The sequence below is a fragment of the Microcaecilia unicolor genome, chromosome 2 (genome assembly GCF_901765095.1).
Source record: "Microcaecilia unicolor chromosome 2, aMicUni1.1, whole genome shotgun sequence".
NCBI classification, from domain to species: domain Eukaryota; kingdom Metazoa; phylum Chordata; class Amphibia; order Gymnophiona; family Siphonopidae; genus Microcaecilia; species Microcaecilia unicolor.
In genome coordinates, this window is record NC_044032.1 from 224,983,054 (window position 1) to 225,010,504 (window position 27,451).

The 27,451-nt window shown below is 43.9% G+C and overlaps 1 protein-coding gene across 1 annotated transcript in view; it reads right to left on the minus strand.

Moving 5' to 3' along the window:
- Positions 1–1,237: 1,237 nt before the first annotated feature.
- LOC115461921 (atrial natriuretic peptide receptor 1-like) overlaps positions 1,238–27,451 on the minus strand; it is a 145,895-nt gene continuing 119,681 nt past the window's right edge. Inside the window, exons 20-23 of the mRNA XM_030191971.1 lie at positions 18,096–18,248; positions 6,047–6,145; positions 4,041–4,132; positions 1,238–1,399 (exon numbers count right to left, since the gene is read on the minus strand). Coding sequence (XP_030047831.1) covers positions 1,238–1,399; positions 4,041–4,132; positions 6,047–6,145; positions 18,096–18,248 — 506 coding nt within the window. The remainder of the gene's footprint in view (positions 1,400–4,040; positions 4,133–6,046; positions 6,146–18,095; positions 18,249–27,451) is intronic.

A 27,451-nucleotide genomic window follows, 5' to 3' on the forward strand; every position in this document is an offset into this window, starting at 1 on the left:
ACCACTTGAGGTGGCCGTAAGGGCTCCCGTGTTAACTCGGTGGTAACCAGGCAGCGCCATGCCAGGTAAGCACCAGGGCTACAAAAACAGAAACTTTTTTGTAGCGACAGAAATGGCACATGCTGGAGGTGGGAACTACCGCTGGGCTCCAGCAAGCCTGTTGCCGCATACCAACCCTTTAGTAAAAGGTCCCCTTTGAGAGGCCTCCTTGAAAATTTACTAGGACTGAGTGCATACATTTTTACTCAAAATTTCTATGAACTCTTAAATCTAGGAGCATAAAATGTGGGTGGCAACAGGGGTGGATTTAGGGTGGGGAAAAGAATATAGGAGCTTAGCACTGATTTTCAGCACTGGCATGATAAATTAGGCTCATAAATGTAGGGAAGGGAAATGGGACTTGATATACCGCCCTTCTGAGGTTTTTGCAACTACATTCAAAGCGGTCTACATATATTCAGGTACTTATTTTGTACAAGGGGCAATGGAGGGTTAAGTGACTTGCCCAGAGGCAAAAAATGGCAGGTTTAAATTTATGAGCATAACTTTTATGCTCTTAAGATGAATTTTCATCTGGAAATTTAGGCTCCTAACTTTGGCAAAAAACAGGGCACAAACTTAGATGCAAAACTTAGGAGCACAAATTTAGGAGCTCAGCTTTTTTTGAATACTGGGGTCCCTCAGGTCGCTATAGAAATGATAAGTAGTAGTAGTAGTAGTTCTCAGTCTTTTAGCTCTGGAGTTTTGATGCACTTTGATCTTTGATTTGCTATTGCCATATTTTGACGGCTGAACTTTATGGCCTGACACTTTATTTCAGACAAACCTACCACTACACTACGCTAGTTTTCTAATGAACCTGTAAGGAACAGGAAAATTCTTTCCAGTGAGCATTTCAACTGTAAACGGAAGATTTCTATCCTTGAATAGCTGGTGACAAAGATATACTCTCTCACTATGAGAGACATGCACACAACCAAACATCTATCACTGACAGCGAGTTTCATCTGTTATGGGAGACAGGAAACCAGTGATTAATGGTCTTCTCAAGTTCAGAACAATCCAAAGAGTAGAACATCCAGTTACTTGCTTGGTTCCAGAGATGTCATTAAACAATGAAAGCTTTTTGAATAATTCAGGTCTCTTACGGATTATATTATGCGTATGCTAAAAAGCTCAGTCTCCAAACTCTACAGAAAGAGCGATCTAAGCAAATATGAAAGGATCAGGCTCCTTTTTAAGCTGGGGTTGTTAGAGGCTTGTTAGATGTGACGCCTGGTATCAAACCAAAAGGGTCCCTGCCAGGGTTCTGAATGATTGCAGGGGTGTCTGCACTCCCTTTTGTCACCGACTTCACATGCTTTCCTTCTAGCCAATACGTCACCATGTCCCCTTTTCCCTAAGAAAAAAGAACAAAATAGTTACTGTCCGATTCAAAATGATTTCATTTTCTATAAAAACCTATTGCCTTACAAACAAATGCCTGCGATATCTACAATCCAATCAAACGAAAAAAAAAAAAGGTTAACAAAATACTACGGAGCTATTAATGCAGCTGTTCATGCAGTGCCTTAGCAATTAGTGCGTCCTTACTGCCATGTTATCAGTTAATGTGAATAGGGAAGAGAATGGATGAGGGCTGTGCCTTACAGTCTGGATATGGGTCAGTGCCAGTCATGCTCTCTACAGTGCAGTTACCATGTGACAAATTATTATTAGCATTTGTATAGCGCTACCAGACGCACGCAGCGCTGAACACCTGATACAAAGAGACAGTCCCTGCTCAAAAGAGCTTACAATCTAAATAATACAAACAGACAAGACAGTTACAGGTGAGGGAAGTAATGGGAGCTAAAAAGCAGCAGTGAAAAGGTGGGTTTTCAGCATAGATTTGAAAACAGGTAGAGATGGAGCTAGACGTATAGGTCCAGGAAATCTATTCCAGGCATAACGTGCCACGAGAGAAAAGGAGCGAAGCCTGGAGTTAGCAGTGGAGGAGAAGGGGGATGACAAGAGAGATTTGTCCAGTGAGCAGAGTTTACGGGGAGGAATGTAGGGAGAGTGGAGAGGTGATGGGGGGCTGCAGAGTGGATGCATTTAAAGATCAGTACGAGAAGTACATTTTCTTTGCATTAACTCTATGGAAAGATGAAGGGAATGCTTCCAACAGTTAACACAGAGATTTTCTAGTTATTAGAGCCCTTTTACAAAGCTGAATTAATCTTTAACGCACGCTTAGGATGATTAGTGCATGCTAAATAAGACGCCCATAAGAATATAATGGCATCTTATCATGTAGTGCACAAAAATCACTACTATGCTTGAAATCCATTAGCACACCTTAGTAAAAGGACCCCTCAATGCAGTAAAAATGGTCTGACACAGGATGCGTGTTAAAGCGTCTTGCATGAGTTTTGCTAGTAGCACGTTGTAATCACACGCTATTTTTTGGAGCGGGGCGGGGCATGGGCATGGAAGTGTAAATCAGTGCACTGACATTGCTAAACGCTAGCTGGTTTACACAGGCTTAACCCGGGAGCCTTTAGTGCTTCCTAAATAGGAGGCGGTAAGTGCTTCCACATTGTTTTGTTCCAGTTGCCGCGTGCTAATGCTAACATTAGTGCATGGCCTAAAAAAACATAAATTGAAAAATAGAATTTTAAGGCTGCGGTAGAAATGACCTTAGCACACAGAAATTCCCAGTATTACTATGCACTAACATGTGATAATGACAAACCTTGCTGTGGTGTTAAGTGCTGGCCACCAGTGGGGATTTTAAAGTGAAGCAAACAAGTTAACATCAGCTCAATTAATGTAATTGTCATTTTTACTTCTCCTATGTAAGCCACATTGTGCCTGCGTGTGTGGGAAAATGTGGGGTAGAAATGTACTATAAATAAATAAATAATATTTATATTCCATATTTCCCTGAAAACCAAGGGATATTGCTCACAAAACCAAGACAAAAATACTTTTTCATAGAAAGGGTGGTGGATGCCTGGAATATTCTCCCGTGGGAGATTATAAGGACAAAAATGGTGACGGAATTTAAGAATGCATAGTTTAAACACGGAACACTATATAGCATAAAGGATGGAATCCAATAAAAGCAAAACTTAAATGACCTCATAACTGGAGTGTGCTTTGACAACAGTTGCAGAGATTGGGAATTAAGACCAATGCCGGGCAGATTTCTACGGTCTGGGTCCCGTAAATGGCAAAAACAAATCAGGATCGAGCAGGGGTGTAGCCAGACCTTGAGGTGGAAGGAGACCAGAATCTATAGTGAAAGGGCACATTTTGGTCTGTCTCCCCGCTGTCCCCCCCCCCCCCCCACTGCCGCTGCTGCACATACCTTGGCTAGCGGGGGTCCCCAACCCCCACCAGCTGAAGCACCTCCACCACTGCCACACATACCTTGGCTGGAGGGGGGTCCCCAACCCCTGCCAGCTGAAGCCTTTGTCCAGCGCTGGTTTCCTGCACCGCCATAAGGAAGAGAGAGCAGAGCAGGGCAGGCAATGCAGCGGCACCGGAGACCAGCTCTGGACAAAGGCTTCAGCTGGCAGGGGTTGGGGACTCCCGCCAGCCAAACCAGGGACCCAGAGCCAATTTGGGGGGGGGGGGGTCCAGGCCCCTGAGGTCCCCCATAGCTACACCACTGGGACTGAGGGTGGAAGAGGCTTCAATGGCAACTCCACTAGTTAGGAAGTAGGACCAGTGTCTCTGTGCCCCAAAACTGGCAGGGAGAGATAGAGATTTATACCAATATTTAATCATGAAGTGGAACCTGTGCAGAGTTGGTCAGACTGGACAGACAGTGCAGGTCTTTATCTGCCGACATTTATTATGTATTGCTCACAAACAGTTTTCATGATGTGACCAACCCACATCTCACATTGTTGGCTATGAAAGCCAAGGCTTGTTTCGTACCTTTAAAACACCTACCTGCTGGTACATCCTGAAACTGCTTTCTCTCTCCCAGAGAGCACTTTCCTTGCAACCTGTCCCTTTGATGTAAATGATTGAACCTGTAAACATACCTTGATTTGTAAATTGCCACGGCAAACCAATCTGTAGTTTCCAATCTGCTCCAACAGTTCATGTGTGTTTGCGCTGCACTGTATTTTGAGAGCTAGAAAAAAAACAAAAACTCAGACAACAGTGACAGTTTCCTTGGCTTCTGAAACATAATCACATCTAAGCATTGATCGGGTGAAAACTCATGCCATTTGCATACAGCATGATATTTCCACTTGCTATAATGCTATTGTTACTAGGTTTCTGGAAGCGGAGTCTGGTCTGCATGCACCAACTTGGGCCACATACAAGGTTGTCATCAAGCACTTTGTCTTCTTATATCTGATATTCTTGTGTTTGGTTTCATGCTGAAAGCAGACATGTGAGACTTGCATGCTATGTTAGGCATCTGTGTTCTCAGTTTTATTTGTGCATCTCTTTTTGTAAGTGGAGCTTACCAGCTGGTTCTATGTCACCAGGGACAAGCCAAGGCAGCCCTGGTATCGCTCCATTGCTCCACGCTGGTTGCCCTTAGAGATACAAATCCACAATCCAGAGATGAAGTGTGGCAAAACCTGGGCTGCTTGAGCCACTCCCTGGTGACTTGGAACCATTCAGAAAACTAACTAGTTCTTACAGAAATTACCCAGATCTATGGCAACAGGGTTGTTTTGAAGCCATGTGAACATAGTTGCTTTTGTGTTGCCATTTTGCAAACATAACATACATGTGCAAATTTATATGTAAACAGAAATACCAATTTACCCAGTTCCAGGCTGGAGATGTGGGACAGTCCTAGATGTCTGAGCATCCCATCTCAGTGCATTATCGGACTTCCAGCACTGATTTCAATGGGTAGTACACATAGGAGTTGCTAAAGGGGTGCAAGGGGGTGCAAATGTACCCCGCCAAATTTTTCTTGTACTTCCTTTGCACCCTTACTGAAAGCCGCATGCGAAAGCCCCAAGTTCCTGTAAGTCTTCTATGTGGAACTGTGTCAAAGGCTTTGCTAAAATCTAAGTACAAATTGAGCCACAACCATAGAAGAGAGAGGAACCTACCACACGTGCCAATGGGAAAAATGATGAAGTATGGAACACTGGCAACATGCCACCCCCAAGTGCTTCTAGGGAAAAAGAACAAGTCCAAGTACCAGTGGAGTCAGAGGGAAGGAGCAGGCTCGTAGGGCAGTATAGCAAATAAGCAATCCAAATCTCAAAAGATGTGTTGCTTCTTGCTTTGTGTTTCTTGTGTAAAAAAGAATTATGTGCCCAGGAGGGGGTGGGGGAGGGGGGGCACAAGAGGCAGCCAAATGAACCTGGGAAGGCATAATCATTTGCTCTGTACCATGCATAGCCATTTCTTGGAACTAGAAGAGAAATGAGAGCCTGGGGCCTTCATAAAAGAGATTCATTCTACTACAGTCCTAACAGGGAAAAAAATAAATGGTTCTTGACCGGTCACAGCTACTGTAACTTCATTTATAAGAACTGAAGACACTGGGCCACCTGATCCACCAGGGCCAGGGCACATCTCACCTCTGTAATGTATTTTGAAAGTAAAATACAGAGATGGATCGAATAATTTTGTGTTAATCTGATCGCTTTTGAGTCAAGAGGATGAATGTAATACCTATCAAACCATAGATAGACAAGGTCACTACTAATATTTCTATAGGAGACTTTCGTAGGGAGGGTAAGTTTTAAAGCCATTTTGCCAATGGAAACTGACTTTTGCATAACTGTTTTCTATGAGTAAATGTTCCTGCCTCTTTGCGTTTAAGTTTATCTGCAGTTTGAAGAGGCATTCCTGGGGACAGTGCTGGAGAAGGGGTTGTACTTATGTGTATAGTTTTTCGTTTTCAAAACTATGTTGATATTTTTACTCCACAAAAGGTATCTGCATTTTTCCTGAGGTAATTTTCAAAGTAAAAGTGTGCAAATATTTTCACTTTGAAAATTCTGCTAAGTCTGTGGAATTAAAAATACGTGTGTGCTTTTCACTACTGTGGTCACTGGGTTGACTTTACCTTCACTTGTTGACTCCATTCTTGAGGCTGTATTCACAGTATCTCCAAAGAGACAATATCGTGGCATTTTGGTCCCGACCACACCAGCAACAACAGGCCCTATTAGAATGGAAAACGTTCTCTGGTCTTTCCAATGATTTGAATGAATACATGGCATATACAGTGGTGGAAATAAGTATTTGATCCCTTGCTGATTTTGTAAGTTTGCCCACTGACAAAGACATGAGCAGCCCATAATTGAAGGGTAGGTTATTGGTAACAGTGAGAGATAGCACATCACAAATTAAATCCGGAAAATCACATTGTGGAAAGTATATGAATTTATTTGCATTCTGCAGAGGGAAATAAGTATTTGATCCCCCACCAACCAGTAAGAGATCTGGCCCCTACAGACCAGGTAGATGCTCCAAATCAACTCGTTACCTGCATGACAGACAGCTGTCGGCAATGGTCACCTGTATGAAAGACACCTGTCCACAGACTCAGTGAATCAGTCAGACTCTAACCTCTACAAAATGGCCAAGAGCAAGGAGCTGTCTAAGGATGTCAGGGACAAGATCATACACCTGCACAAGGCTGGAATGGGCTACAAAACCATCAGTAAGACGCTGGGCGAGAAGGAGACAACTGTTGGTGCCATAGTAAGAAAATGGAAGAAGTACAAAATGACTGTCAATCGACAAAGATCTGGGGCTCCACGCAAAATCTCACCTCGTGGGGTATCCTTGATCATGAGGAAGGTTAGAAATCAGCCTACAACTACAAAGGGGGAACTTGTCAATGATCTCAAGGCAACTGGGACCACTGTCACCACGAAAACCATTGGTAACACATTACGACATAACGGATTGCAATCCTGCAGTGCCCGCAAGGTCCCCCTGCTCCGGAAGGCACATGTGACGGCCCGTCTGAAGTTTGCCAGTGAACACCTGGATGATGCCGAGAGTGATTGGGAGAAGGTGCTGTGGTCAGATGAGACAAAAATTGAGCTCTTTGGCATGAACTCAACTCGCCGTGTTTGGAGGAAGAGAAATGCTGCCTATGACCCAAAGAACACCGTCCCCACTGTCAAGCATGGAGGTGGCAATGTTATGTTTTGGGGGTGTTTCTCTGCTAAGGGCACAGGACTACTTCACCGCATCAATGGGAGAATGGATGGGGCCATGTACCGTACAATTCTGAGTGACAACCTCCTTCCCTCCGCTAGGGCCTTAAAAATGGGTCGTGGCTGGGTCTTCCAGCACGACAATGACCCAAAACATACAGCCAAGGCAACAAAGGAGTGGCTCAGGAAGAAGCACATTAGGGTCATGGAGTGGCCTAGCCAGTCACCAGACCTTAATCCCATTGAAAACTTATGGAGGGAGCTGAAGCTGCGAGTTGCCAAGCGACAGCCCAGAACTCTTAATGATTTAGAGATGATCTGCAAAGAGGAGTGGACCAAAATTCCTCCTGACATGTGTGCAAACCTCATCATCAACTACAGAAGACGTCTGACCGCTGTGCTTGCCAACAAGGGTTTTGCCACCAAGTATTAGGTCTTGTTTGCCAGAGGGATTAAATACTTATTTCCCTCTGCAGAATGCAAATAAATTCATATACTTTCCACAATGTGATTTTCCGGATTTAATTTGTGATGTGCTATCTCTCACTGTTACCAATAACCTACCCTTCAATTATGGGCTGCTCATGTCTTTGTCAGTGGGCAAACTTACAAAATCAGCAAGGGATCAAATACTTATTTCCACCACTGTAGTTGGATAACTTGATAAATAGACTCAAACATAAACATATAGATTCAGAGAAAAAACACAAATCCAGATAAAACAAAGGCTCTTGCTGATTAGGAAAAAATTATTTAAGTACTCTTTAGATTAAAAAAAAAAAAACCCAAACCCAAAATCTCACAAATATATACTTCTGGTGTTTCTCCCTTGTTTGAGAGTGAAGAGGAATGAAATCTACCTTACGTGGAGGGGCATAATCGAACGGGGACGACCATATCTAAGGGCACCCATCTGTAAGGACGTCCTGGCGAAGGGGCGGGGAAACCGATATTATCAAAACAAGATGGGCATCCATCTTTTGTTTCAATAATATGGTCGGGGAAGCCCAAATCTCTACATTTAGGTCGACCTTAGAAATGGTAGACCTAAATGTTGAGATGGTCGACCTTAGAGATGGTTGTCCCTGGTTTTCGGCGATAATGGAAACCGAAGACGCCCATCTCAAAAACGACCAAATCCAAGGCATTTGATAGTGGGAGGAGCCAGCATTTGCAGTGCACTGGTCCGCCTCACATGCCAGGACACCAACTGGGCACCCTAGGGGGCACTGCAGTGGACTTCACAAATTGCTCCCAAGTGCTCCCTTACCTTGTGTGCTGAGCCCCTCCAACTCCCCCCCCCCCACCAAAACCCACTCCCCACAACTGTACGCCACTACCAAAGCCCTAAGGGGTGAAGGGGGGCACCTAGATGTGGGTACAATGGGTTTCTGGTGGGTTTTGAAGGGCTCACATTTACCAGCACAAGTGTAACAGGTAGGGGGGATGGGCCTGGGTCTGCCTGCCTGTAGTGCACTGCACCCACTAAAACTGCTCCAGGGACCTGCATACTGCTGTCATGGAGCTGGGTATGACATTTGAGGCTGGCAAAAAAAAAATTAAATTTTTTTTAGGGTGGGAGGGGGTTGGTGACCACTGGGGAAGTAAGGGGAGGTCATCCCCGATTCCCTCTGGTGGTCATCTGGTTAGTTTGGGCACCTTTTTTAGGCTTGGTTGTGAAAAAAAATGGACCAAGTAAATTTGACCAAATGCTCAACAGGGACGCCCTTCTTTTTTCCATTATTGGCTGAGGACACCCATCTCTTAAGTACGCCCCAGTCCCTCCTTTGCTATGCTTCCAACACGCCCCTGTGAACTTTGGTCGTCCCCGCGAAGGACTACAGTTGAGGATGCCCAAAATCGGCTTTCAATTATGCCAATTTGGGTGACCCTGAGAGAAGGACGCCCATCTCCCAATTTGTGTCGAAAGATGGGCGCCCTTCTCTTTCGTAAATGCCCCTGATAATCCTCCAGTTTCCAAATTTCCCAGTTTTCATGGATATGAAAATAGACATATATTTCTTTCATGATTTCACTTATATTTAAAACCCACACAAAGATGTTTGACCTATTGTATATACTGCCAGTCTTCATATATATGTACTAGTTATGCTTAGCCACCAAAAATAACAGAAATGCCTGGGTCGAAATTCAAAGCGGTTTAACTGGCTAGAAATGGCTCCTGGACAGTTCAATCACTTGTTTGGAGTTGCCGGTCATATTCAGTGACACTTAACCGGATAGTGCTTCTGAAAATGTCTGGTTAGTGCCCAACTCAAAACTGGCAATTTTGAGGGCAGAGTCAGCACTTGACCAGTTAAGTATCAATATTCAGCATGCAACAGGCCAAGGTAACCACATAAAGAGGAATGCATAGCAGTCCTATCTTTATGCGGTTCACTATAGCTGGTTAAGTGCTGAATATTGCATTTAACTGGCCATGTTTTAGCTGGCTCAGTATACCTAAAAATTCAATGCCAAAGCCCTGACATGGGCTGGCATTGATTTTCTGGGGATAACGCCGGTGGTGGTCAGCAAAATGCTGATTGCCGCCAGCTGAATATTGGGCTCCCTGAAATTACAGAACAAGAAAATATTATCTTTGTAGGGGGTCAGTATTCATCATGATTTAAGAAGGCAGGACAGATTCCTTTCACTTAAACCACGCTCAGCAGGCCATCTCCAGATTTTCTTCAGCACCTAAGCACACAGTGCGGCTGAAACATTGATGTGATCAGCTCAGCACTGTCTGTTTAGTACTGGGGTGGTGCAGGTGCAGGGGCAGGGGCAGAGTTGGAAGATATTCAATGCCAGCTCCCACATATTTGACAGAACCATATAAAAGTAGTCCTATTTCTGCTCAGTTAGGTACATGTGTGCTGGCATTACATAAGTGTTAATCCTAATAGGGGATATATATATATAATAGTAGGTACCTAAAACATTAACAACAAACAGTACTCCTGTTCTATATAAATTACAAAATCTTTATTAGTGAAAACAAACCAGTGTATTAAAAGAATTACCAAATAATATCCCTGCAACTCACTCACACTGCCATCCACACCAGACTTATACCCTGATCACATATATAAATCCCACAAAGAACATTGAACATAAACCCTAAATTGCAGTTTCTTCAGTCTCTGTGTATCATCAGAGCACAATCACAATAAAGATCAGTCAATGAGCCCTAAAAAAACACAAGGGCACACAAAACCCAGTTCTTAATAATTGTAGCAGATACTGAACATTGCTGATCTTTGTATCCAACAAGTTCTCAAGTGAAGAAAGAAAAAAACTCCACTGCAATATAAAGCCACTGTTCTTATCCCTGTGATAAAAAACCCCACAGAACAGGAGTACTGTTTGTTGTTAATTACATAAGTGTTGCCACACTGGAACAGATCGAATGTCCATCAAGCTCAGTATCCTGTTTCCAACAGTGGCCAATCCAGGTTACAAGTACCCGGCAAGATCCCAAAATAGTACAATACATTTTATGTTGCTTATCCTAGAAATAAGCAGTGGATTTTCCCAAGTTCATTTGATTATAGCAGTGGCGTAGCCACAGGTGGGCCTGGGTGGGCCAGGGCCCACCTACTTAGGGCTTAGGCCCACCCAACAGTAGCTGGTGGGGATCCCAAGCTCCGCCAGCTGAAGACTTCCGCCTAACGGTAACAAAAACGTTACTCTCAACTATACCGTAACCTGCGCATGCTCAGTTTTCAGCACATGCCTTTGCAGACTGCCAATGTGGAAAGAAGCATTTTCCTGCCAGCTGAAATATTTTTTTTTTTTTGGGGGGGGGGGGGGGGGGAACACTTGGTGCCCACCCACTTCTTGCCTAGGCCCACCCACAATCTGTTGTCTAGCTACGCCCCTGGATTATAGGCTGACACCGGCATAATTTCCATGTTCACTGATGACCTGGTTATTTAATGCCAGTGCCCAGATATGGACTGGCATTGATATATCTGTGTCTAATTTAGCCTTCAGCTTTCAGAGGCAGTGTTTACCTAATATGTTAATTAATCTGTATCATTTCCCTGCTAGCTCTCTAACATCTGAAGTATTCAGTTGGAGAGAAAGCATTTGGTAACCTGCTCTGTGACTAGACCCAGAGAAAAAGGGCCATAACAAGGCAAAAATTGGGCCCTGGTTCATTGTCTCCTTTGCTTGGCCAGCATCTCCCCTTCCTCTCTTTTCATCCCCCTCCCAAACGCATCCATCCCTCTCCTGCAGCCCCCGCCCCCTCAGCCCAAAGAGCATACATCCCACTGAAGATTCTCCACCTTCTCATATGCTCTCTCAGGCCTACCTGAAGGATGTCTTGATGGTCTAGGGTAGGGAGGGCAGCAGTGATCCTCAGTCACTGCTGCTTGTGTCAGCTCCAGATTCAAAATACAAAATGGTGGCTGTGACCTCTAGCAGTAGAACCCAAACCAGCAGAGGCAGAAGTGATTGGGATTGCTGCTGCCTGCCCTTTCATATCCTAGACCACCAGAGCACCCTTCAGATAGTCCCAGGGGGACCTAGAGAGAGGTGGGGGTCTTTGGGAGGGGTTGATGCTCATTGGGGTAGGGGAGCTATTTGGTAGAGGACTTCTGGGGAGGTGTGGGAGGGGGATGAATGCGCTTGATGGGGTCTTCGGGGGCTTCAGGAGGTGGATGGATACTCGTCAGGAGGGGGGGCTTGAGAAGCAGGAGTGCTATAGTGGACAATGGACAAGTTGCACTAGGGCACAATTAGAGCGTGCTATGGTCCTGCAGAGAAACAACAATGCTTGGCTGCTCTGCGCATGCTCGACCGGCCGACTGGCTTCTGAGGGAATAGTGAATGCAAGTGAGCTGCAACGAGCAGCTCATTTGCATTCTGTTTCATTGATGCATGGCCGTTCCCTACCGATTCGGTAAGGGAAGGGCTCTTCCGAGGACCTTAGTGCATCTGGCCCCCAGTCACAACAGCAGTTTCCATTCTCATTTCAGTTTGGTACTAATGTTGCACTAATTATCAATGTTGACATCATGAAGGAGGACGCACAGAATGGCTGCCAAGTTTAAAAACAAATTACCATTCAGAGCTTAAAGCAGAAGCTATTTAGGAGACTGAATAGAGATGAATTAGGTGAAAATGAGTATATAAGAGATAGATTTATGACTACACAGATGCATAAAAAGTATACATACACTTTTTCCTGTGTGGGTGTCAGTGAAATTTCAGAGCAAAAGTATGTGCACACTCCCTCTTTGAAAATTACTCCAGGCAATTATTGTGCATGTATATGTATAACTGCTTTTTACTAAGTATATACTTTCTGGGTTAATTTATACAGATATGACAGAATTTTCAGAGGATGTGCATAACTCTCCTTAGCCTGGGTCCTAGGAATGCCTCCATTCAGTTCAGGCAAAGTTTTGTGTGTATGGGCTGTAAGTACATAACTTTATGGGTGTGCAAGTTTATATAAATACATATTTCTGCAGGTAAAGACTGCTTAACTTAGCCAGCAACAGTCAGCACTTAATAAAACACTGACTGCCGCTGGCTGATTATTGGCTGGGCTGATTTTATGTTCAAGTGTTCCATTGGTTGTCCTCTTTCCACGGTCTCTGAGATGCATTTTATGTCTACTTCATTTACTGCATACATTCTAACTTTTCCATCTTTTTTTTTTTTTACTTCTGGGGTCAACAATCAATGGCGTTTAAGTGGGCAGGAGAGCTTCCTGTCCTCTTAAACTGACTCAGTGGACTGTTCCCGGATATTCAGTAGCAGTTAACCGCACAGTACCACTGAATATCCCCTCTGACCACTGTGGCATTATACAGTTAGTGACTGTACACTGTGGGTAGTTGGGAAGCTGCAAAACATTATGTGGGCCCCAACCATATTGAATTCTGGTGGCCACATAACTAAGCAGGCAGATAGGACTGCACAAAAAGCAGTTCTGTCTTTCCCCAGTTACCTATGCAGGTAGTGGCACTGAATATCGACCGGCACCCGGACATTACAGGTCTGTAGTTGACCCAGATATTCAATTCCAGAGCTCAGACATGGCCTAGCATTGAATATTTGAACTTAATTCTGCCTGCAGTTGTCAGCAGCTTAAAAACTGCTGACCATTACATGCTGAATATCTACCCCCTGGCAATCGTATACAGACAGTTTAAAGAATGGTTTCTATTTATGTTTACAACCTGTGTAGCAGTTAATGAGGTAATTTGGAATCATTTATCTCTATCTGTTCATTATTAAAATACTCCTGGGCAACTTCAGCTTTTATCATAACCTCTCTATTGGGATATTCTAATTTCTGCATTTTGCTAATATCTTTTTGAAGATAGTTTACCTCGAAAGATGGGCTCCTGAGAAATTTTCAGCTTTCCTTCATGTTCTAGTTTAAATGTTGTTCTACCTCCTCTATAAAGATTAGTATCAGCAACCTGGTTCAACTCTGGTTAAGCTGAGACCATACTTTTGGAATAAATTCCCCTTCCCCAGAATGTTTCCCATTTTCTAAAAAATCTAAATCTTTTTTTTTCCTGCATCATTATCTCACCCATACACCGACTCTGGAGTTTTGCCTGTCTCTTGAGTCCTGAGGGTAGAACAGGGAGCATTTCTGAGAATGCTTTCCTGGAGATTCTGGATTTCAGCGTTCTACCAAACAGCCTAAATTTGGCTTCCAGACCCTTTCTTTTACACTTTCCTATGTCATCGGTACACTCATTTGCTAAGACAGCTGACTCCTCCCCAATACTATCTAAAATTCTATCTAGGTGACCTATGAGGTCTACCACCTCCATACTAGGTAGGCAAGTTACCAAGTGATACTCAGGCTCACCAATCACCCAGATATCTATGTTCCTAATGATTGAATTGTCAAGAACAGCCATCCTATCCCTTTCAATCATCAAAGCTTCCTGGGTGGGGAGCTTGCTCTGCCCACCCTGTGAAGTCAGTCACCCTGCTGTTAAGAAGCAGACAGTTGGAAGCAACTCTTTTGTTAACATCAAAACTCCATGGGCTCTTACCAGCATTAGATTAACATCCTCTGCTTGTCAACTTTCTTGGATCCATTGCCTGCTGTGTTGTTAGTGGTTACCATGCATCAAAGCTTCCTGGGTGTGGGAGCTTGCTCCACCCACCCTTTGACTTCAGACACTGTGCTATTAGTGCAGCGACTAGGGTGGTCCTGTCTCCATGTGGTATGTCACCTAGGGCACAAGCCATGCACCTTTGTGCAGTGACTTGAGCAGAAGATACTTGGTTTTAGGTCGTTCTTACAACTTAATTATACTATGAATTTGTGCCTTGTCAATCTCTCTCTGTATTAATTTCTGTCACACATAAGGAAAAAGTAGGAATGTATTTAATAAGAGTAGCCCATGAGGTTCAATTCCAATTTCCCTCAATAATCCCCCTAATTTTAACAGCTAACTGGTGGGCTAATTAATGTGAGAGCTATTAATGAAAAGAAGTTTGTAATTAATGATTGGATTGTTCTACGCGGTTTAGATTTTGTAGGTGTTATTGAGACTTGGATGGTTGGAGGTGACAGTGTTCCACCTATGCAGGTTTGTTCCAAAGACTATATTTGTATCAGCAAACCACATGGTTTAAAAAAAGGGGGTGGGGTGGGGGTGTCCTGCTTTTAATTCTCATTTCCAATTGATGTTTTCACAAGTAGATACTGTAGATTTGATTTCTATTGCATGTTGGCTGGTTACATCCAAGTTGCTTTTAGGGCTGCACATTTTAGTTGTATATTGTCCTCCAGATTCTGCAGCAGAACATTTTAGTTTATTAATGGAGTTTATTTCTGATTTGTCTTTAAAATATGATACATTTTTAGTATTAAGAGATTTTAATATGCCTTTAGGCTCCCAGAAGAGTAGTATGTATGATTTCTTTATGGATTCCATAGAGAACCTGGGTTTGATTCAAATGGTTCATTCTCTTATGCATCAGTTAACAGGGTCTGCTCAAGGGATTGTGGTGCCCTGTGCCAATTTGCTTTGACTGTGCCTCTCCCATCGCATTGCTTCCAGCGCCCCCTCTCTCCTCCCCCCTTCCACAGGTTCAGCATCTCTCTATCCCTTGGGCTGGCATCTCTCTCCCTCCTAGAACCCGTCTCTCTTTCCCTCTCCTCTGTCCCTTCCCCATGGGTCCACCTCACTCCCCCGTGGCCCTGTGGGTTTCCCCTTTGCCACATCTCACTCACAGGAAATTGCATCAGAGGAGGTAGGATACAGCAGAGGGAAGACCCAGAGGCTGGCTGAAGGCAGCTTGTCATTTTGCTGCATCCGCTGGTGACCAATGTAAACTAAACAGGATCATGGGGGAGTGTGAGAGAGTAGTACTGGACCTCTGGGGGTGGGGGGAGGGGACAGGGGAAGACAGAAGGGAAGAGACTTGACTGGGGGTGGGGGGGGGGGGGGGAGAGAAAAGGCTTTACCTGTAGACCAATTCAGGTCAGAGGCTGGGTATTTTGGAACCCTTAATCGCCGGCACCATGGGCCCGAGCCTCACCTGGTCCAATGGTTCAGCTGGCCCTGTCATTTAGGGAATATTCTGGATCTGTTTTTTTCTATCTCAGTCTTTAGTCTACAGTTGGAAATTATTAACTGTTGATCCAGTGTCATGGTCCATTCATTTGTTTTATTTCTTACTCTATTATTTTAGATGTGTCTCCTTTGGAGGGGCGGGGAAACCCGTATTCTCAAAACAAGATGGGCATCCATCTTTCGTTTTGATAATACGGTTGGGAACGCCCAAATCTCAACATTTAGGTCGACCTTAGAGATGGTCGTCCCCGATTTTCAGTGATAATGGAAACCGAGGACGCCCATCTCAGAAACGACCAAATCCAAGCCATTTGGTCGTGGGAGCAGACAGCATTCATAGTACACTGGTCCCCCTCACATGCCAGGACACCAACCGGGCACCCTAGGGGGCACTGCAGTGGACTTCAGAAAAAGCTCCCAGGTGCATAGCTCCCTTACCTTGTGTGCTGAGCCCCCCAACCCCCCCCCCCAACCCCACTCCCCACAACTGTACACCACTACCATAGCCCTTAGGGATGAAGGGGGGCACCTACATGTGAGTACAGTGGGTTTCTGGTGGGTTTTGGAGGGCTCACATTTACCAGCACAAGTGTAACAGGTAGGGGGGGATGGGCCTGGGTCCGCCTGCCTGAAGTCCACTGCAGTACCCACTAAAACTGGTCCAGGGACCTGCATACTGCTGTCATGGAGCTGGGTATGATATTTGAGGCTGGCATTGAGGCTGGAAAAAATATTTAAACATTTTTTGTTTTAGGGTGGGAGGGGGTTAGTGACCACTGGGGGAGTAAGGGGAGGTCATCCCCGATTCCCTCCGGTGGTCATCTGGTCATTTAGGGCACATTTTTGTGGCTTGGTCATAAAAAAATAAAAAGGACCATGTAAAGTCGTCCAAGTGTTCATCAGGGACACCCTTCTTTTTTCCATTATCGGCCGAGGATGCCCAAGCACGCCCCAGTCCCGCCTTCGCTATGCTTCCGACACGCTCCTGTGAACTTTGGTCATCCCCATGACAGAAAGCAGTTGAGGATGCCCAAAATCGACTTTTGATTATGCCGATTTGGGCGACCCTGTGAGAAGGACGCCCATCTTCCGATTTGTGTCGAAAGATGGGCGCCCTTCTCTTTTGAAAATATGCCTGTTGGTCTCCTTCAATTACATCATCAGTTAACTGATATTGGTTTAAATGTTGCAGTTGTGCCCTATCTGCCATCTACTTTGAATTTTGACTTATAGGAATGTGTAGATAATTGGTTTAATGTTTTACAGAGTGTTGCTAATGATCTGTTAGAAGTTAAGGAAATTGATCATTTTGTGGGGCTTGGAAGTAAATGGTATCATTCAGGGTTATTTATGTTAAGGTGTGAAGCCCCGCCACCGGATCTCCAGCCCCCCCCTGAACCTTTCTCAGGGGGGACCGGAGGTCCGCGGACCTCCAGCCCCGGTCACTGGAGGGGGGTCAGGTCGGGGTTCCTGTGAGGGGGCTGCTGCAGTGGGAGAATGGGGGCCTTCTAGCATGCAAATGAATGCTGTACAAGCCTCACCATTCCTCCCCAATAGTCTGCAAACCCTAACGCCAGCCCAGAGCTGCATAGGGTTTGCAATCTTTGGTGCGCTGGTCGCTGATCATTGGGGTTGAATAGGTTTAGCATGGATTTGCATGCTACTTGCGCTAAGAGCTCTGTTTTGCATGCATTTGCATGCTAGTTACATTCAGAGCCCATGAGCATGTTGTTTCACGTACTTGGGGGCTCTGATCATAGGGCAGTAGCAAACGCAGGTGATAGAATGGCGCTAACAGCCTTTAGTGCCTGCGTTTGCTTCTGATCATCGGCCCATCAGTTATGCAGGCACTAGTACTGAATATTGTTGGGACCCACAAAACTCCCAGCTCCTCCCTGACTCCACCTCCCAACCATCCCTTCACTGCCTGGTTAAGTTAGAGCTGATATTCAGCGGCACTGCCTGGTTAAGTAATGCTGAATATCGGCAGACCGCCAGCTCTGGTCAGTAGCTTCTTCCTTTTGAATATCAGGTCCTAAATTTGTTAGGGGTAATTCCAGAACTAGCTTGAGAAACTTTACCAGTTTTCCTTATCTTTGATGTTGTATGGTGATCAATGTTAGAGTCAAAAATATGAATTTCTTTCCCCATTGATTTGAATGGAAAACACAATAACTGAAATAACTTGGAAAATGAAGTGACAGAACAAGGAAAATAGTTTTTTTTTTTCATGTACATCTCTAATGGGTATTCCACCACAGTCCATGGATTTCCTCCAGATTCCTAATGGAATCTGCAAATAATTGTTGACCTTGCAGACAAGTAAATAGACAGTCTTACTAATAGAGAAGTAATGTTACAAGGTCTTGCATACCTGAATGGATGCCAGCTCTTATCTTTAGCTGGGTGTTGGGCCTGTGTGGAATTCGAAATGTCTTGCACACTGCCACCAGATCTAGTGCCATGCTGGCTATTTCACTGGCATGAAGAATCCCATTCTCCTTGGGTACTCCCGAAACCACCATGTCTGAACACAAAATACGTTACTGGTAATGCATCAACAGCATTGCTAAAACAACAATCTGAACTGTAATCTGAACTGTAACGCACCATTGTTGGTCTTTGAAAGAGGGAGGGATTGAAATAGAAAGAAACAGAGACCAAAAGGAATATATACTAAAACTATAGCTGGAAAGAATCTATTTGAGTCAGCTGACAGTATTCAGAGACTTTATTACTGTAGTTTTCTCTTATGCATTAATTTACTGGACACACTCTTCATAGCTACTAGGGATGACATTCAGATTCCTGTTGTGGTTCCAAAAATTTTATCTGAGTAACAAACCCTCACTAAATTGACTTTGGGTCTCATTTTCGAGAGAAAAACGTTTAAAAAGTGGCATAAAGCAGCATTTGGACATTTTGCTTGCCAAAATATTCAAATCATTATTTTTGAAAATTATGTTGCAGATGTTTATCTATGCAGTTCATCTGCAGTGCATCCAAATCACAAGTGGGGTGTGTCAGAGGCATGTTGAGGGCGGGATTAGGCTTTCCTAACATTTAGGAAACACTTGGACATTTTCTGCCATAATGGAACAAAACCAAAATGTCCAGGACTAAAACTAAGATGTTTTGAGCTAGACCTGTTTTAATAACGACTAAAACATTAATAACTAAGTTTTCAAAAAACAGATCCACAGTCATTCCATCTGTCATCACAGGTAACAGTTGTTATTCACATTTGTATTATGTGATGACAGATGGAGTGACTGTGGATTTGTTTTTTGGAAACTTACTTAGTTATTGATGTTCTAGTTTAGAGCTTCCTGCTCGTGAATTTTTTGTTTTTTAAATAATGACTAAGCCTCAAACAAGTGCCCTAAATGACCATATGACCACTGGAGGAATAAAGGAATGATCTCCCTTACTCCCCCAGTGGTCACTTACTCACTTCCATCCCCAAAAGATGTGAAAGAAACAGTATATACCAGCCTCTATGACAGCTTCAGATTTTATGACCAGTCCTATTACAGCAGCAAGCAGGTCTCTGGAGTAGCCTAGTGGTTGGTGCAGTGCACTGTAGTGAAGGGGACCCAGACCCATAATCCATTCTAACTGTTACACTTGTGGTGGAAAGTATCAGCCCCCCCCAAAAAAACAACACCAAAAAGCTACTGTACCCTTGACACCTGCAGACATAAGGGCTATTGTAGTGGTGTATAGTTGGATGAAGTAAGTTTTTTGGAAGGTTCCAAAGTGATCCACATGTTCACATGCATATGGATGACCTACCACTGGCTCTCGCTCCAGGAAAGCACACCAAGGGAAGTGCTTCATATCAACCACAGACTCTGGTGCTATCCAGGAACTGGGCTCAGACAAAGTTGAGCAGTTACACCCAGCAAAACACCCTGTGATTAAGCAAGAGCTGCCTGACCAGCCACATTCCTTGCCTGACTAAATACAAACTCCGGCCAACAGCCTTGGTCCAGAGGTGGCCGCGTGAGAATCACCCAACCACCTCTGGGTAGACCGAGTCCCCTCAGAACTAAGAGTACTCCCAAGAACTGGACCGGACCACAAGTGGAGATGAACTGAGGCAGCTTTCGTAGCAGCAAAAACACAGGGCTAAAAGGGTAGCCAAACGGCACAGAAAGGAAAACAGGCAGCCTAGCTATACAGTCTAACCTGGCTGAAGCAAGGCAAACCTAAAACATAAAATAAGGTAAAGTAGAACAGCCTAGTTGTATAGGTGAAACAAACATAAGCAGCCTAACTGCGCATCTCACTACTAGCGGAAACAATGCAAAGCATAACATATACAGTAAAGGTAAAGTAGAACAGTCTAGTTGTATCATAAGCAGCCTAGCTGCGCATCTCAATATTATCAAACACAATGCAAAGCATAAAGTATACAGTAAAGATAAAGTAGAACAGCCTAGCTGTATGGGGAAATCAAACACAAGCAGCCTAGCTGCACATCTCAATACTAACAGGGCAATGCAAACATATGGCATACAGTAGAACACAATAGTCTAGGCAAAGGGCTCGCCGTAACGGGACAAAGACAAACAGGTAATACTTGGCTGACAGAGGAAACACCACTAGTGGTTCAGGAAAGGGTTCATTCTGTCAGTACACTCAGAAGAGCCATGGAACAACCACAGCAAGCTCCCTCAAAACCAGAGTGGAGCAGAAGCAAAACAAAGAGAAAAGAAAGTCTCTTGAGAACCGGCACCGCAGGTGGAGGCAAGAGTGGGACACTCCGCTCACAGAAGACTAGGGATGTCTCCTAAGACAAGCAACCAGTCACTGAGGCACCTGAGCCGGATGCTCCCAAGGCAGGCAAGATAAAGCAACAAAGCCTGAGCCGACGCTCCCAAGGCAAGCAAGGTAAAGAAGCTAAACCTGAGCCAATGCTCCCAAGGTAGAAGACTCAACGGCCCTGCACAGCACCGAAAAGCCAGGATCAGCTCACGCAGACCCCTCCGCGCTCCAAGCACCGCTCTCTCGTCCAGAGATACCTTGCGACGTGACCTCAGCCACTGCACTTGCAGCATGCCCCGTCATCCAGCCCACACAGGCCCAAACACAGCACAATGCCACTCGCTGCATACAGCGAGTAAGGACTCCACTGAGGCACAGGAGGCTCTGGACTTACAGGCCTGGCAGCAGACTTCACTGAACCCAAGCAAATGTGAAAGCTGAAGGCAGAGATATTACTCCTCAGAATTACCAAGCTTGAAAGCAGGCTTCACAGGAACACAGCAATAGGTGAAAGCTGTAGGCCAAGCATTACTCCTCAGGACTCCCAAGCACAAAAACATCTAGCAAGTGGTAATGTTTGAAAAAAAAGAGAGATAGACGTTTTGCTGTTTCAAAGATTGCTATATTTGGCACTTGGATTCTGGACGTTTTGAGCAAAATGTCCAAAGTGGACTTACACGTCATATCAAAAATGCCCTTCCACATGTACAGACTGTATAGGCCATATGGTCTTTATCTGCCATCATTTTCTACGTTTCTATATAAAACTTCCAAATTAATATGTGTAAAGTCATTTCCCATTTATTTTCCACGAGTTTCTCCCCCTTATTCTCCTTTGAGTGTTACAGGTTTTCTTCTCAGCTGGGCTGAGGTTCTAGCCATCTTCTTGCTTCTGGGGTGGTTAGATACATATTCTATGTGCAGAAGACAACAATTCTCTTCTAAGCAACTGAACTGTAAGTTGGGTTTTCTTGTTTATTATGAGTGCTACAATAAAGCAGATTTGCTAAAGAATTGAGTCTACTGGTAAAGCTTCTATTTGGGGATGGTTTCTGCTGGCTGTTGAAGCTACTCTATACATTGCCTAGAACAGTACAGTGAAACATCATGGACACTACAGTAAAAATATCAGGGGGAATAAAAATTCCTGATCACTCTGGATTCTACTGACAAAGAGTTTAGTCGACAGGTGCAAACAGAGTAATTATAAGCATTCCTCAATGTGAAGGAAAGAGCATATAAGTACATTGCTTAAAAGCTTCTAATGTGTAACCTTAAGTAAAAATTAAATAATTTTGCAGAACTGTGCAGTGTGAAAGCCCTAAGCCTTAAGTCTATCTCTAGCAGAGCAAATAAAAGTTTGTTAAAGTAAACTGCATTCCTTAAATTACTTGTGGTGTCAGTTGGAGGGGAAATCTGGACTGCTAAAGTAAAAAGCCTGATAACACTTGCTGCTGGAGAGTTATATAGAAGGCAGTTTTGGTGCACTCAAGGAAACACTCTGAAGAAGTTTATCATAGCTAAATAATTGTATGGCTTGGATCATTACTGTGTGAATTTAAGTAAGAGACTGGTCTGTTTGAATGAATTGTGGAGTTTGCATTCAAGTCTATAAGAAAAGGATTTGTATAGACTCCACAAGCCCCTTCAGACAATGTGGAGCCAGCTTCCCTGCAAAGAAAGGCAAACCTGCATACTAAATTAGTGGAAGCCAGGTGCTGTGCCTTCCCCCCATCTTTGCTTCAACAAACAAAGTTTCAATTAGGTATATTCTATGCCTGAAGTCTATTTAGAAAAGAGAGGATTGCCATATAGGGACTTCCAGCTTTCTTCACTTTCAAGCAAAGTATCTGAGCTCAAGCTCCCCCCACTGTCTGCACTCCCCCCCCCCCCCCGCTCCTGCTGTTCCTGCAACATTTGACATAAAGCCAAGGGTCTCTCTGCAAGGGTTCTGAAAAGAAAAAAAGGAAAAAGGATTTATTTTATTAGTGCATGGTTATAGCAGACAAAGAGGTAACTGTGCAATTTGAACAGAACACATCAGAAGCCAACCTTGGTAATGAGAAGGGTTCAAGATCTAGAATGGCGCATGTGCTTACATATAAAGACAAAAACATGTATGAAGCTGAAGTAGAAAAATATGTTTCTCTGTTTAAAAAAATCTGGCTCAAAGTAGAGCAAGAAATGCTTGAGGTTTCTAAGGGGAACAAGGCTAAGAGCATCAATACTGAGTAACTGCAAATAGCCTATAACCAATATTAACAAAAATCAGAGGAATACTGCCCATTTCTAAACAGGAAAGATACATCAGATAGTCTGGCCCAAAGAGAGAGACAACAGGCCACTGACCTAACATGACAGGCTATGGTGGCAGAAGCAATTAAAGGCACACACATAGCCCCTACAGGATAAAATCAGTCTTAATATTCTGGCAACTCCAGACACAGTTCTAGAAATTCTAGAGGTTCCAGGTCCCTAAAATCACACAGGACAAGCTATTCCAGCAGGTCCACTATAGGATCCATTGCTCTTGTTGCAAATGGAATGCAAATAGAATGCAGGTATGGAATGCTCTACCCACAGACCTGAAATCAATTGTCGAAACAAATAACTTTTGCAAATCTCTGAAGACATACTTCTTCAACAAGGCCTACAACGAGAACCAATAGCTTCACTGATCCACTGTCCAAACCCAACCAGCTATGAAAATCCACTTCTATAATCACCCACCTAATCACTTCCTCTTTCTTCCCTACTTAATCTCTGTACACTACTAACTGTATCTGATATTCTGGAATGACAATGTCATAACAAAACTATGTAAGCCACATTGAGCCTGCAAATAGGTGGGATAATGTGGGATACAAATGCAATAAATAAATAAATAAATGGATGCAGAGGCTGCCAAATCTAAAGTTCTTTACAGTAAACAAGAAGCAGCCATAGAACTTGAGAAACTTAAACTGGAAGAAAAGAAAGCATCACATATATATGGATGCACGACCACTGGCTCTCACACTGGGAAAGCACACCAAAGGAAACACTTTATTTCAACCACAGACTCTGGTGCTACCCAGGAACTGTGCTCAGGAAAAAGTTGAGCAGTTATGTTTAGCAACACACCCTGTGCTTAAGCAAGAGCTGCCTAATCAGCCACACTCTATGCCTGACTTCAGACAAACGCTGGCTAACAGCCATCCACAGGAACCTCCTGCCACCATGCTAGAGACCTCAGAGAGAGAAGATATAGCAACATACATGGCTTGCAAAAAGAAGGGAAATATGTGGCTCACTGAGTTCGACTGCCCTGAAAAGTATAGACGATGGAAATCTAACTTTAAGAAGGCCATGGCAATCATGAAGCCTACCCTGAACAAAGAAATGAACCTGGTAATAAAATGGTTGGGAAAAGAGTCAGCTGAGAGTTTGCAGGGAATACCAGATGCATATTTGCATGAGCCTTCCAGAGGACTGAAAGAGATGTGGGAGGGACCTGACCAGTACTATGGTAGCCCAGAAGCTATTCAACAGGCATCGATGAAAAGAATAAAGATTTTCCCAAAGGTGATGAATAAAGATAATGACAAGTTACAGGGATTGGGAGACCTCCTTCAGGAATTGGAAGCACTCAAGACTGATCTGAACATCCCTGGTCTGTACTACTTGGATACAGCTTGGGATATAAATCAGATTATATCAAAGCTGCTGAATAACATAAGAGAAAAATGGTCATCAGTAGGTGCCAAGTATAAAGACAACCACCAAGAGAGGTTTCCTCCCTTCACAGTCTTTGTGAAGTTCATCCGAAGCAGTCAAGACAGATTACTTCCAGAATAAAAGGCAACACCAAGAAGACTATAGCTGTACATATGATGAACTGCAATCCCACAAACTGATCATCCTCCTACTACAGAGAAAGTAGAGGATCCTGACAGACAGTGTTCTATACATAAGAAACTTCATCCTCTCAAGAAATGTAGAGGGTTTAGGGAGAAACCTTTAAGTGAATGTAAAGATCTGTTGAAAAAAAATACAGAATCTGCTACAAATGTTGCTCTTTATCCAAGCACATGGCTAAAGACTGTAAAGCAGCCATCAAGTGTACAGAGTGCAATAGTGACCAGTATGTCAGCGCCTTACACTCTGGCAAGAATAAGCCTACTTCTATAAGAACTCCAGCTTCATAGTCCAGCCACAGTGGGAAGAAGGAGGTAGAGCAACTGTCACCACTGAATGTTACTTTAAACTGTACATAAGTGTGCAGAGAAGGCCACAGTGGACAGTCATGCTACAAGATTTATGTAGCTAAAGTATATCCAAAAGATCAAGCAAAAAAGTCAGATGAGCAGAGTAACCAGTCCCTGCCAAGGAAAGAGTTCTTTGACCTATTTGACATCCAAGGAGCTCATTATCCCTACCACCTCACGACCTGTACATGGAAGACAAGGAAGATGGGGAGAAGAGCAACTGGATATGTGATAGAAGCTATGGATGGTAGCAACAAGACCCATCTACAGACTCTTATTGAATGTAATCAGATACCAGAGGTTGTGCAACACCATCGTCATCTCCAACCTATAGCGGAGTATCTGCAGCCTTTGGACCCTAATGCCAAGATCTTACTTCTGTTGGGAAGAGATGCACCAACACTGATCAGAGTTTGTGGGTCACATGCAGGCCCACTCGATGCCCCATATGCCTACTGCCTCACCCTGGGATGGGTGATAGTAAGTGATGTCTGCCTTAACAGACTGAGGAGACCAAGTGTAGATATCTACAAAACATGCATCTTGGAAAATGGGTGCACCACCTTGTTCAAGCCTTGTCATAATCATCTGCATATGAAGGAGGTTTACAACTTGGAAGAACCAGGCTTGACTATCTGTCAGGACACCTCTTCACCGGATTATGGATGTCACAAACTCAAGGAGAAAGTGAGGAGTATGGCTATTGGCAGGCAAATCACTCAGGATAGGATTGATACTAGGCAATACAGGCTCAGACAGGAGACAGACAAGGCTGGAGCTGGAAAGCTGGACTGGAGCTTGAAAACTGTACTGAAACTGGAAAGCAAGACTGGAATTCTGGAACTTGAAGGTAGGACTTGGCTGGAGCAGGAACCAGGAACAGAGCTTGGCTGTATCAGGAATCAGGAACAGAGCTTGGCTGAAGCAGAAACCAGGAACAGAGCTTTGCTGTAGCAGAAACCTGGAACAGGGATTGACTATAGCAGGAGCCAAGAGCAAGGGTTGACTGTAGCAAGAGCCAGGAGCAGGGTTAGAGTGCAACAGAAACCAGGAGCAGGGTTTGGCTATAACAGGAGCCAGGAAGAGGGTTTGACTATAGCAGGAGCCAAGAGCAGGGTTAGACTGTGTAGAGGCACAGGAAAACAGAACTAGATACAGGTCAGGCACTAGGAGGCAGGGCTGGAGTTAGAAAGCAAGGCAAAGGAAACAGAAACAAACAGAGGCAAAACTGGGAACAAGGCATTAACAAACAGAGGCAAAACTGAGGACCAAACAGGAACGAGCATAGGCAAGACAGAGAAGAAAACAAGAACAAGCTAGAATTGCAACGAACACACACTGGCAAGACCTCTGTTTCAAAGGCAAAGTTTGAATATCCCAATATTCCTTATGTGAGCCCTCACTGATGATATCATGCCCTCAGGAATGAGGCTTGAAGCATACTGAAATATCAGAGTGAGGCTTGGATACTGGGATGTCAGAGTGAGGCTTGGCTGCCTTGGGAGTGAGGCTGGGAAGCTGGAACGTCAGAGCAGGGCTGGAATAATTTCTGGAATGCGACTTGAGAAATAGGGAGAAGGCAGTCCGTAGCAGCCACAGAACCTGACCACCGGAGAAAGAGTTGAGTGTGGACATGGGTCATGGCCGTGGCCATGACAAAGGAGAACATCTGGGGAACTTGGTGTTCCAAGTCACCAAGGATGGTTTCAGCTGGCTGTTGAAGTTACTCTATACTTTGCCTAGAACAGTACAAGAAGCATTTGCACTAATGCAAAAAAATTTTGAAAATTTTTTATTTTACTAAGTTTAACATTCACAGAAATCTTCCCTCACCCCCTCACACACACACAGTTCCATCACTGTACCAAAAAACTGCAGAAAAAAATTTGCATAAATATCACAAATTATTGTCATGCACAATTTTGCAATTGCATGGAGTTTGCTCAAGGTGTACATCAGGCAGGGGCGTGAATGAGATGGCATCCTAGGAAGGCATGTGTTCCAGTGCTCCGGAGTTTTGTGTTATGGTGGAGAAAGCAGAAGGGCTGGTTGTGGCAGAATTGTCTTCTGATAGCTTGAATATTTCAGTTCTTTTGGAGAGCTCCCAGGAAGTGGTGGCCTTTCAATCCACCCTCCTGTATCTTTTGTTTTTCTTCAAGATAAGCTCTACTTAGACTGTATTTATGTCAAGCTGTCTTAGTTACGTTTTTGGGAGACAGAATTCATATCTTTTCTGATGTTTCCAGGTGGACACAGGAGGGAAGGAAGAAGCTTTTGTCTATGAGGCAAGAGGCATTGACTTATTTTTTGTCTTTTTTTTTTACTACCTTCTCTCAAGTATTGTGTATTGTTCATGCCTCCCCATTAGTGGACTAAAGCCTGTACTAGCATTTCGTATGGGTATTTTCCCCAGTATTTTGTAAAATTTTTTTGTTACTGATGACATGTTTCTTGACAAAGTTATCTTTGGATTATAAAAATTGAAATTTCTATAAATAAAAAATGTTTTTAAAAAAGGTGTGCACTAGGCACAGATCACCACTTGTACAAAAGTATTCAGAACCCACTTTTTTACAATGTGCACCCTAAAAACCTGAGGGACATATCAGAGTCTGATGAGTACTGGAAACTCATTGTGGTGTCTAGAGAATAGATTCTGGGATGGAGGATAGTCACGGTGTAAGTCCCTAAGGCAATCAACCCTTCAGATGTA